General features: G+C 40.4%; 1 protein-coding gene across 1 annotated transcript in view; it reads right to left on the bottom strand.

Annotated features, from left to right (window-relative positions):
• Positions 1-231: 231 nt before the first annotated feature.
• Positions 232-13,682, bottom strand: part of LOC132110911 (collagen alpha-1(XXIII) chain-like) — a 51,174-nt gene continuing 37,723 nt past the window's right edge. The window contains exon 3 of the mRNA XM_059518015.1: positions 232-350. Within this exon, the coding sequence (XP_059373998.1) occupies positions 247-350 (104 nt within the window). The 3' untranslated portion in view covers positions 232-246. The remainder of the gene's footprint in view (positions 351-13,682) is intronic.

Genomic DNA, 13,682 nt, shown 5'->3' with positions numbered 1-13,682 from the left:
CTGCAAAGAGTAACAGACTTCATGTTTCAAGTCAAAATTCTATAAACTGTTATAGAAATTCCATCTTGTTTGATGTGACCCCAAACACCTTTCAATGTTGCGTACTCCCTAATACTGCACTAGTTTATCCCTAAATATATTCTGTAAAGTCCAAGCATCTCTGAATGTTTTGAAATCTCAATAGAGTATTGTTTTTTCATGCTTCTCTTGCTATTAAAAGCTTTAGTTGCACACATACGTAGCAGCTTACACACAACAGCAGTTCGTGGCATTGCAGGCACAGGCATATCGTACTGTAGACCTACCTGAAGCCCCATCACGGCCTTTCTTTCCCCTCAAACCGGGAGGTCCTGATTGAAAAACAACCTACAGTTAGTCCCACTGTTACATTTATGTATTGAATGACCCAAGCAATAGCTCCACACTACAGTAATGCTTTCCCTGCTATGATTTATACTAGCAGAGCTATTCGAGAATTGTATTACAATGCTTTATTGCTACGCAACACAGTTATATAATAATTTCATGACAGTTCTTCGGACCAAGCTCCCTGTGGATGCAATAATTAAAGGCAAAAATGGGGCTAAAAATATATGGCGGCAGCATGAATCAGATAACGTGTCAAAAACTGCAACAGCACAGCCAGCAGTAGGATAAGTGGACGCTTTGGTGGACTGGGTTTGGAGAGCCTTAAAGCCCTGAAGTGAAAGCCGAAACCGAGCACACAGACACGTGGAAGCATGTGTTCTGATTCCTGACGCATTCTGGACTTGCGTCCACTTCCTGCTCTGCAGACAACCTTCATCCAAAGGCGACCTGAGCCGGGGCATCAAAAATACTCCATGTGATGAAGCCTAGAGCACTCTAGGCGTAAAACTATGTGTATCTAGAGGGGTATGTTTGTGTGAAAGCGCGTGTGGTGGTACACTCAACAAACAACACTGAACTATAAACACAAGGAACATTTAATGCTTCCATTAAATGTTATGTCAGTTAAAGTATCAATATCAAGCTGCATATCACAACCACCTGTTACCGGCCTTAGGCAAGAGCACTGGAAAGTGATAGGAAATGGAGATATTATGTTGCATGCTGACATGAAGGCACCCGAGCCACCCATCCCACCTCTTTTCATAGTATTGAACACTAAATAATGAACTATGATAATCCAAACACATTCATAATTCTTGATATCATTTTCCTCCCCAAAAATTCTAGTACTGGATAGACCTCTGGAAATTGTGGCAGCACAATGGTGCAATGATAGCATTAAATGGTAATAGTATGGAATTTTTTTTTTATAGACTACAGACCTGGAAAATAATCACAATGTTACTAGGACATATTCATTTAGCTTGGTATTTACTGTACATGGTACCATAAATTAATTGTGAATCTCTCAAAAATATGACTGGATCACACTGAACCCAAAACATATATGCATACATACATAAATGCATACATACATACATTCATGGATACAATTTTGCATATAGAAAACAAAGCCTTAAGTGTAAATTAAGTGAAAATAAAACACATTTTATCATTTTAATCATTTCTAGGCCCACTTACTCAAGCCAGCAGGCACAGTTGGCCTCAATAACTTCAAGAATACCATACAACCTAAAATACCCAGCCACTGGCAGCTCCACTCCCCTTATCATCTGCCAATTTCTCCAAATACTCTGTCCTCTGATTACCCCGAACACATGCCATAGTGCCCAAGAATGAATGTTTCAGAGTCCAGACCTCCAAACTACAAGAGCTGCACAGCAAAAGTCCAAGCAGATGATGAGACAGGGTTATGAATAAAACAGCAAATGTTGGGCTAACAAATAATGGATTGCTTTTGAGACATGAACAATTTTATTGCAAGAACACAGCACTGCTTCTATGAGGCAATATGATGTCGTTAAAGAGATTAGCAGAATAAGTAAATTATGACAGAATTTTTAGTTTAACTAACTCTTCAAGTGTTTATTATATGTGGGCGGCACACATTTAAGCATTAAATTTGGTATTAAAACTAATCTATATATATATATATATATATAGTGCCTTAAATGGCAATTAACTATATTTGGATTTTTTTTAGTATTCAAATGCACTATTGCATTAACAATACTTAAGAATTTTAACTATGTTTGTTTGTGTACCATGTCACATACAAAATAAAATAAAATACACTGTAAAAACAGTATTAAAAAAAAACTTTTAAAAGAGAAAAAACTATTTTATAGATGCAGCCATTCATGAACTATGATCTACAATTTCAGCAACAGTAAACTAGTTCTGCTTTGGGTTGTGTGGCAGTCAAAGGAAAAGAAATGTAACAGTGTACTTTTGTTCTATTAAGTTAAACAAAGGCTTCCCCACACCTTTTGAAATCTGGAAAAATCACTGCACACATTTCATGACTTTTCACAACTGTTATAAATAACCTTGTCAAATGTAAATTATCTTGGTCTCCAAATAAAAATACGGTTATGTTGCAGCTCCGGAAGGCCGAGAAGATTAGTAGACTTCTTTGAAAAAGGGATGTGGTGCTTCATGGACCTCCAATATCCTAAGGGAACCAATAAACCTTAAACAAAGGCCCTATCAAGTTCTGATAGGGCCACAAAAGTTTCAAGCCTAGAGAAACGTACAGTCCATCACACACCCCAACCCATGCTGAACCCAATGCAATCCAGATGACTGACGTCTCCCACTCCAAAGAGAGCACAGGCCCGGTTACAGGAGCCGGACGGCGGTGCGTCTGCTCCCATCTGCCCACACATGACAGTAGACCCATTCACAACGATCCCTTGCCACTTTGTTGCCTCGTTAAACTGCAGTCACAGTTTGAAAAAGGATTACAGCACAAGTCATTTTTCAATCTCGCTCTTGGCCACTGCTGCACTAACCTAATAGCATGAGGAACGGCAATTCAGTAGCACACAAGCCTGTTCTCTGCTGAAAGAGTTTGGCAAATGGTTCACTACACTTGCACCTACCGGTCAATAAAAAACATGTGACACGAATACAATAGGCTCAAAAGCAAAGAGTATTTTGCTTATAAAAATAAGAAAGGAGACATACATCATTAAAAGGCTGGGAAAATAACTTGCGAGTTTTCTTTAGGGCACATGGTTGTAAGCCAAACGTATGCCTCACCCTGTATACTGTACTTCTAGCCAATTGCAGCATTCCCAGAAAGTCTGAGCTGGTGCACAGCTCTTATTCATTCGTATGCCAAGATGTGGCTAGGTGGAGAAATATTTTCCCCAACAATCTCGAGCTGGAAAAATGCATCATTACGCCCGGGATTAAATAATTACGGTGAGCCACTTGCAGGAGATCACAACAAAGATGCTTTTGTGATGATGCCAGAAAAAAACACTATTACCCTGACTTTACCATTTTTCCCCCAAATTGCTCCCAGGGGGAAAAAATATACTTTAAAAAATGTGTCTCTTTCATTCTGTATAGAAGATAGGCTTCCTAATCCAGTTGTACTGGGTGGTGAAGTGGAGAATTGGAGCGCCAAAGAAATCTTTCAGTGAATTTTCTTTGGCTTTTTTACCATCTAAATGGGTGATTTAGATAGTCATCAATTGAAATTTGGCCTTAAAGAAATTAATTCATGATCTGAGAAACGCCCAATGGAGCCCTTACCATTGACTGGTCTGCTGAAAAGACTAATGTGGGTCAGCAAGAATTTCTAGGCTAGTTTATACTGGTTGGTATAACCTGAATAATCAAGAAAGGTTAAGCCTTTAAGTGGGGACACCAGCACACCAGCATTCCATGCTAAAGACAAGCATGCAAAATATAAGGTGAAGTGTTAGATAATTCATCAAGGGCTGAAGTTTTTTGAGCCATGATACAGTAAAAGACTGGTCAGGAAGTGCAAGCGGCATTTGGTTTAAATAGAGTTTGCATTATTTCCTCTTCAATTGGTCAATTTGCTGCTCTGAATTGAGATCCACTGACATTTCACTTAGGCTGACATGGTTGGCTTTTATTTCCTCGGAACCTTTGTTGGGTCCTGCTCAATGAATCAGAGAGGCAAGGCCAAGAGGACAAGCGTTTGACTTCATTATCAGAAACAGGAGGGATTTGAAGCATCAAGAATCTCAATAGGACCATTGAGAACGACTGAATTCCACGTTTTTATCCACACCCATCGGAAAAATCCTGTTACTGGCCCTGAGGTCATCTTATCTATGACAAATAAAATGCAGATTATAAAGAGAGAATTGCATTAACACCTGCCAGTCCTCACAGATGCTAAAGTCATTATACTTCAGTAGCAAAAGTGCTATGAAATGAAAAGAATATGTGTGCGTGTCTGGACATTTGTATTTTAAAGTCAGTCTAGAAGAAAATGTGAACAAATGTGAAAAAAAATATTTCACACTTTAAACTTTCACATATGCCACTTTATTAAGCAATTCTTCAAAATGATGACCGGATTTGACCCACAGTGAACTAACCAGGGGAATACTAAATGTACCCGGTAACCTCAGAGCTGTTTGCAGAGTGTCAGATGCTCACTGTAACCGTGAGAAAGCATCAAACAGCCTTTTTGGTGTGAATATATCCGGTGTGAATTTGGATCAGTGCCCAATAAGAAGGATGAGTGTCGGAAGGCAGGCTGTGTGGGTAGTAACAGTGGAGAAAATCTCGTCTAGGTTTATACAGCACAACTAAAAATAACTCAAATTGTGAAATGACTGACACTCAACAAACTGGAATCAAAAAAAATATTGTACAGACATCACTGACACAGATTAAAATATCAATCTTGGGATTTTAAGAATCAAAATCAAGATTATTGTCGGCACAAATGGCCTCGCAGGTAGCGCACCGATTTTTAGCACCATTGCGTTCAAGTCCCAGCTTGCGGACCTTTCCTGATCCCGCCCCCTCTCTCTCCCAATTCTCTTCGAGTCCAACTACTGTCCCATGTAAATAAAGGCATAAAAATATATATTAAAAAATCAAGATCGTTAAATAATAAATATCACTACCCCGCCCGACAGCTAGGGTCATGAATATTAATTACGTGACAAATTATAGTAAACTATAACTAATTTTCTGAAAGATATATATATATATATATGGATGAACACAGGATGACAGCCTGATGTTTTCACCTTCTGATGTAACCGTTTAGCGTAAGTTTCTGACTGGTCTTAAATTGTTGTTTTACATTGCCGGCTACAATTCTTTTCAAAGCAAAACATGTACCATTTTCAAAAAGTGTGTGTGAGGTATTAAATACCATTTACCAACCTATATTAACTGCAGAATGCTTTAAAAACTTTTTTTCCTTGCACCTCATAACCTCGAAAGCCACAAACACGTTACTGTCTCAAGACAAATGGCCATTAGGGAAAGGTTAAACCAACACCTTCACTACTGCAGAACAGAAAATCTGACACTTTAGAGGAAGCTTAAGGGATGTTTTATGCTTTTGCCTTGACAATTGTAATTGCAATGCATACGCTTGTGAGCCCACCTTTGACCTCTGGGAGCTCTGAATGCGACAACTATATGAACACAGTGTTAAAAGGCCAAGATTAGTGTGTCTGTTTTGAAAAAAGATCAGACCTTGCAGTAAAGTATGCTCGCTTGAAAGGAAAAAAACACAATTTCTCAGAATGATGAAACAACACATGTATTAATGTTGACATCATAATTGCAAACGGACAGCAACATTTCCGTCCATAAATACCAATCAATCTGTATAGCTTTGCTATTTATCACACATTCTTAAAAATAAATGTAAAGACAGACTTAAATGGGGAGGTTTCCCCAACATGGTGTCAGTTCTCTCCCAAGACTCAAGGCAGACAAATCCGTTATTGAGATTTGTCACATCAGTTAAGCGAAAAACTGCAGACTGCTGAACTCCCATAGGACCCTCCACGCTGAGGGTATTACCGCTCCCATTCACGCTGTGGCCAAGAGTGAAAAAATGAAGTGCGATGAGAGCTCAGAGAGCCGGCGTCTGCCGCTATTGGGTTACTAAGGATAAAAAGGCATGCCATGCCAAGAGTTATTAAAACAGAAGCCTGAAAAGGAGATTTCAGTGGCATTGCTGAAATAAACAGAGAGCTGCTCAACGTCTTTACCATGTGTGCTACAGGGCTGGCGTTTGGCCAGCGGCTCTCAACACACACCATGGCTGGTGTGTCAAAGGTGGCCATCAAATAAAATCAGCTTGTGGGCTGATTACAAAAGCAGAACTGTTGAAATAAACATTACACAGCTAAAAACACAACAGAATAGCCATTCGCTAGCATTATTAATGGGACTAATGTTGGGTTACTAGACAAGAGAGACGATTATCCTATTTATGTGCTCTATATATTTCTACCATACCTGAAATAAGGCTTCAATCAGGGACACATTATACACACATATGTGAGTATATATATATATATATATATATATATATATATATATATATATATATATATATATATATATATATATAAGCATGCTTACAGCACCTTCAATACACAGCCGTGGTGGTAATTAGGACTTAGATAAAGTAATAGACTTGGTGAGTGCAACAATTATGCAGGCAGCAAACACAGAATTATGCTGCTTTCAAACACACATAAAAACTCTTAATTACAAATAAGACATTATTAAGGCTTGCATTTAAAGTCATAAAATATGAAACTTCACTCTTAAAAATAAAGGTTCCAAAAGGATTGATTGACTGTTTGATTGATTGATTGATTGATTTATTGACTGATCGATCGATCGATCGATCGATCGATCGATCGATCGATCGATTGATTGATTGATTGATTGATTGATTGATTGATTGATTGATTGATTGACTGACTGACTGACTGACTGACTGATTGATTGTTTTGAGTTCCGTATTCATTGAAGGCTCTTCATAGAACCATAGATGCTAATAATAATATCGATATTTTAAGAGTGAATCTAAACCATATAAAGAATAAACAATGATTATCTTCAAAGAGTTAATACTCTAAAAGAAAATCAAACAACACCATTGGAACAGAAATTGGTGAAAGTACAACAAAAAGTTAGTAGAGTAACTCAAGTCTTGTCTAATGAGAAAAATAATGCATGTCTGCCAACCTACTGAAAGAGCATTTTCTAAAGAAAAAAAAACCATATCTTTCCATGGTAAAGTGCTTTTTGAGATAAGCTTGGTTCCCCAATTTACATTTTTCCCTGATCTAAAATCCATGTGTGCCACAAAGGAAGTAAAGTACTTTCCAAATTGTGGAATGTATGTGTACTTTAAAGTTATACAAAAATAAAACATTCAGCAGATGTGAAAAAAAAAAAAACGTTAAAAGTTTGGGGCAATTGTACACCCCTTCAGCCCTTACAGAAACCTCAAGCTTTGTTCCCCAATTAGCAGCAGGTACAAATCTTTAAACTAAAACAGGATATTATAATAAACCTAGTCTCGGTGAGGGATGACATGTCCAAACAAACAGTTAAACCAGAATAAAACTGAGAAATCATAAAGGATTGTGTTTCCGTTATATGTTACAAACTCAAATGAGAGAAACAGGCTCAGCCACAAACACAGAACAGCATCCAATGAGTCGGATGTGACTGGAATACCGACATTCCTCTGTTCCCCAAACCCAGAGCTGGTAAGCATGGTGTAACTCACATTTATCTAAGATTTACATTTGGGAATGAGACTGAAGTGAGACTAAACTGAAGCAAAAACCCAAATAATCAAACATGAGGCATGCAATGCACTTGTAAACTGCTGCTGCGGTTAGCTCGGATCTTTACGCCAAAGTTATGGCCTGTTGACGAGGACAGAGGACTTTTCAACACCCTTCTCTATTACACCTCAAAATAACATTCAGTGGCACAAAACTAGTCTGTCACAATCTGTCTAGCTCACAAACATCACACACTTTTATCCAGACTGAATCATATGTGAGAAACTAGTATGACTAGTGATTTTTACTAGATGAGCTTTCCTTTTAAGGTAGCCTTTGCATACATTTTGTATGAGAACACTCCAGTTGAACTCAGACCATCTCTGCAATGGTATTAATCTGTTAATAGAAGATTTACACATTAAGCTTTTACTTTTACTGATTTTCCTGTCTATAGCACAGTAAATATATATTTGCATGGATAACACTTGCGATGAACACATTGTATCACTTAAGCTTGATTGAGTTTGAGGATAATAACACACTAGAGAAAGCTGATGCAGCATTTCATGGATACTAGAAATTCGCTTTGAGAATGTGGAAAGAGCAGCCATTTTGAAAGCAAGCATAAATAAGAAATCAAGCAATTTGGAATTATGAAAGCATAACTGCACTCACCTCTTTTAAATTCCTTTTTCGTTATTGAAAAATAAAAATATGGTCATCATTTACGCAACAGACAATAATATTCTATTTATTATACCGTATCACAATACATGCTGCTCACATATTATTATAGCCCTGTTTGTGCTGATTACAGTGAGATTAGACTTTAGCCATTTAGATGTTTATAAGCAACTGAAAAAAGCATAAATGTCAGGGCATGTCAAAACTTCTCCAGACCCCAAAAATACCCTTAGACCTATGAGGGTTAAGGTAGAATAAACTTGCTGGAAAAGTTCTAAAAGGGATTCCAGTTATATTTTTCCTTTGTTGTTATCAATATCACAATGTGGACCCTGCTATTCTTTAGAACTAGCTATTATTAAATACAGCAGTTGTAATTACAGGTTATTGTCCTTGGTGTGAACTGTCCCTTTCAGACTACTTTTGGAACGCTTTTATGATAATTTGACAATGTTTAAACATCCTTTGTGGAACTCAAAAGTCATACAGTTAAATAATTTTTAAAAAGTCATACAGGCTTGAAACAACTTGAGAGAGAGTAAATGAAGACTAAATCATTTCTGGGTGAACTATTTCTTTAAAATTGTATGCTAAAAAGATCTCAAACCCAATTAAAATGACAAATTTAATGTTTTATGCAAGCATGATACTGAGAACTCATGTGTGTATATGCACGTGTGTTTATTTGTCTTACAAATGTTACATTGCCATGGAGACCTCAAGCAGGGGAAGTACTTAGCCTGAGATGTTCTGTGCTTTGGAGAGGTTTTATTCAGCTCAGTTCCTGTCACATGCAGCAAGAACACACATACTGCCATTTCCCAGAACGCATTCCAACAACACACACAAACACACCTCAACCCTATGAACCCCATTTTTTTTTTCCTCTAGTTTATCTTTCTCTATTTGCCTGTCAATGATCAGTCTGCTCTTTCAAGATTGCTTTCTGTCCATCTGCTCAATCAGATCCACTGGAAGATCTGGCAATGCCCAGACACTACTTAGCAGGTCACCGAACACCACTGCGTGCCACCCCAAACCTGGGATCCAAACATGCTGTCTCACCAAAGGCATAAACCATCCCTGCCTGCACAACTGGCCTGGATGCCCCCTCTCCACCAGACCTGGAGTGGGTGCTGGTGCCAAGTGCTACTGCAGACACCACGTCAGTATGTAGCGGGTGTGAAGAAGATGAAATGAAATTCGACATTCCAAAAGAGCCAATCAATTTCCACGTTACACTTCACACTACCAGTGATTTTAAATATTTTAAACATGCTTTTTGAATATTTCTCAAGGTAAGTGGGTGAGTATCTCATGGTGTTTTCGGGAAATTGCACAGTTAATTTTACAACCTAAAATAACCTAAAACATTTTAAGAGACCTTCTGACCTCGACACATATTAATGAGAATGCGTTCACTCAAAAAAACATCACACAAAATAAATAAACTGGAAAAAGGTCATGTTTGTCTAGAGGCTCTCACGTTCGGTGAGGAGGGACGGCCAAGTTTGTGAGGTGGCCTCTATATGTTTGCCCTCCAGGCATTTCACCAGCGGAGAAAGTCAGCAAGCTCTTCAGAGAAAACAAGTAACCCATTTCAACGCCACCATCCTTATGGATAAATTCTGCCTGTATTCTTGGCAACGCAATCTGTGAAATGTGCACTGACATTTTCCGTTTAAAAATGTTGTCCTGCAACAAGTTGTTGACTTAAACATCAGCACAAAACAAAACAACAGTTCTCTTGAATTCTTGGATTCTCTTGGAACAGTTTATTTGATATTAATTAATTACTACTGAAAGAGATCAGTGTTGGCATTAAAATTAAGGAACAGTTCATCCAAAAATGTAAACTGTGTCATTATTTACTTATCCTGAAGTTGTATAAAAAAAATTTCTTCTTCAGCTAAAAACACAAGGAGAGCTCCAAACATTAGGGATGCAAAGATTTTTATGTTATGGACAGAAGAAACAGTCGAGCAACAGAGAAGGACAGCAGCTTGTGAGTGTTTTGCCTTGTTTTCTCATCAGACTAGTGTGGGATCGTCATTGCTAGGAAAGTTTTTTGGTTTAAAATGTGTGTGTCTTACCCTGGTTAATACGTGCTGACAGTGGCGCTTGGTTTTGCGTTTGCCTATCGCGGGACTGCCTGGTTTCGATCTGCTAAATAGTGAGGCGTGGCCAGCTGACTTCAATCACAGGTAATCAGGCTAATACAAAAGCGCTAAGTTTCACCGCGGCAGCCCTCGTGTGAGCCCTCCTCGTGTGAAGACGGACGAGTGTAAAGACGATCGACTCTACCTGCACGACTCCACCGAGCAAGGACACCGACAGGGCACTTGAGTATTGCTTTTTTCCTCTTTCTTTACTTTTTGTATACCTTGTTCTCAAATATCTTACACCTGTAGTCACTATGTGCTTTCAGATCTCTACTATCACTACTAACACTCGGAGAGCACGCTACGGACGTCGCAGGAAGGCCTGTCTGACAAACCTACGGCCTGTCCCTCTGACCTCTACTACTACGCTCTCTATTCCAGTTGGTCTCTGGAACTGCCAGTCTGCAGTTAACAAAGCAGACTTCATTTCTTCTCTTGCTACTCATTCCGGTCTCAACCTCATGGCACTGACAGAGACTTGGATCAAACCTGAAGATACTGCCACCCCTGCAGCCCTCTCCACTAATTTCACTTGTTCCCACACTCCTCGTACCACTGGGAGGGGTGGAGGAACAGGTCTCCTTATATCAAAAGAATGGAAATTTGATCTTCAGCCATCACCTACAGGTACTGGTTCATTTGAATCACATGCCATTACTGTAACCCACCCTGTTAAAATCCAGTTTGTGGTCATTTATCGTCCCCCAGGTCAATTGGGAAACTTCTTGGAGGAGTTGGATGTGCTGCTATCAAACTTTCCTGAAGATGGTACTCCTCTGGTACTGCTTGGTGACTTCAACATCCACCTAGATAAACCCCAGGCTGCTGACTTCAAAACTCTGCTCGCCTCATTTGATCTCAAGCTAGTGTCTACTACAGTGACTCACAAATCAGGCAACCAACTGGACCTCATCTACACGCGCTGTTGCTCTGTGGACAACTCTTCAGTTGCTCCACTGCACACCTCAGACCACTTCCTCATTACTGCTAACCTAGCACTTACTCCTGAAGTGGCTCACACTCCAACGCAGGTCACCTTTCGACGGAACCTACGCTCACTCTCTCCATCTCGCCTATCTTCTGTGGTTTCATCCTCACTTCCTGCACTCTCTCAGTTCTCTGCTCTGGACACGAACAGTGCTACGGACACTCTTTGCTCCACTTTAACATCTTGCTTGGACAACTTTTGCCCACTGTTGTCTAGACCAGCACGCACTGCCCCATCTGCCCCCTGGCTGTCTGAGGTTCTCCGTGAACATCGCTCTAAACTCAGGGCTGCAGAGAGGAAATGGCAGAAATCAAGAAACTCTACAGACCTCAGTGTGTATCAGTCTCTCCTCTCTTCCTTCTCTGCAAATGTCTTCACGGCTAAAACATCCTACTACCACAACAAAATTAACAGCTGTTGTGACGCTCGGACACTCTTCAAGACTTTCTCTTCTCTTCTTAATCCGCCGCCACCACCTCCTCCATCGACTCTTACAGCGGACGACTTTGCTGTTTTCTTCACAAATAAGACGAGATCCATCAGCGGCCAATTCTCCACACCGCAGACTGAGGACAACATCACAATGACCGATGCACACTCTTTCTCCTCCTTCTCCCCACTCTCAGAGATGGAAATCTCTGAACTTCTCCTGTCCAATCATCCTACTACTTGTCCACTTGATCCGATCCCCACTCACCTCCTTCAAGCGATCTCTTCTTCAGTCATACCTTTGCTTACTCACGTTATCAACTCCTCTCTTCACCCTGGAACATTTCCCTCAGCATTCAAGCAGGCTCGGGTAAGCCCACTGCTCAAGAAACCATCACTAAATCCAGCGCTTCTTGAAAACTACAGACCGGTATCCCTTCTTCCATTCATTGCAAAGACACTTGAGCGAGCTGTGTTCAACCAGTTTTCTATATTCCTTGTACAGAACAACCTCCTGGACAGCAACCAATCTGGCTTCAAAAGTGGCCACTCAACTGAGACTGCTCTGCTCTCGGTTACTGAAGCCCTGCGACTAGCAAGAGCAGCTTCAAAATTCTCGGTACTCATCTTACTGGACCTTTCTGCTGCTTTTGACACTGTTAATCACCAGATTCTCCTGTCCACCCTCAGAAAGATGGGCATCTCTGGAACAGCACTCCTGTGGGTTAAGTCCTACCTCTCTGACAGATCCTTCAGTGTGTCTTGGAGGGGTGATGTTTCAAAGTCACACCACCTTGCTACTGGGGTTCCTCAAGGCTCAGTACTTGGACCACTTCTCTTCTCCATCTACATGACATCATTAGGATCTGTCATTCAGAAGCATGGCTTTTCTTATCACTGCTACGCTGATGACACCCAACTCTACCTCTCATTCCAACCAGATGACCCGACGGTAGCTGCTCGCATTTCAGCCTGTCTGAGTGACATCTCTAGCTGGATGAATGACCATCACCTTCAGCTTAACCTTACGAAGACAGAACTCCTGGTGATTCCAGCTAACCCATTGCTTCATCACAACTTCTCTATACAGCTGGGCTCATCAACCATTACTCCTTCGAGGACAGCTAGAAACCTAGGAGTTGTGATGGATCATCAGTTAAGCTTCACAGACCACATTGCTACAACTTCCCGGTCCTGCAGGTTTGCCTTATACAACATTAGGAAGATTAGACCCTTCCTGTCAGAGCAAGCAACCCAACTTCTTGTCCAAGCTCTTGTTCTCTCCAGACTGGACTATTGTAATGCGCTCCTGGCGGGCCTTCCTGCATGTACTGTCAAGCCTCTGCAATTGATCCAGAATGCAGCAGCGAGGGTTGTCTTCAATGAGCCAAAGAAAGCTCACGTTACTCCGCTCCTCATCAGGTTACACTGGCTACCAGTAGCTGCTCGCATCAAATTCAAGGTACTGATGCTAGCCTACAAGACGACCACTGGCACGGCACCAACTTACCTAAACTCATTGGTTAAATCTTATGTGCCCTCCAGAAGTTTGCGCTCTGCAAGTGATCGACGCCTTGTGGTACCATCCCAAAGAAGTTCAAAATCACTCTCAAGGACCTTTTCCTGGACTGTCCCCAGCTGGTGGAATGACCTCCCAATCTCAATTCGTACAGCTGAGTCTTTACTCATTTTCAAGAAACAGCTAAAGACTCATCTTTTTCGCCTGCACTTAACCAACTAACACTAGCACTT

Source organism: Carassius carassius, chromosome 30, assembly GCF_963082965.1.
Source record: "Carassius carassius chromosome 30, fCarCar2.1, whole genome shotgun sequence".
In the NCBI taxonomy this organism is placed as follows: Eukaryota; Metazoa; Chordata; class Actinopteri; order Cypriniformes; family Cyprinidae; genus Carassius; species Carassius carassius.
The sequence above is the reverse complement of the archived record's forward strand: the minus strand, read 5'-3'. Positions and strand labels throughout refer to the sequence as shown.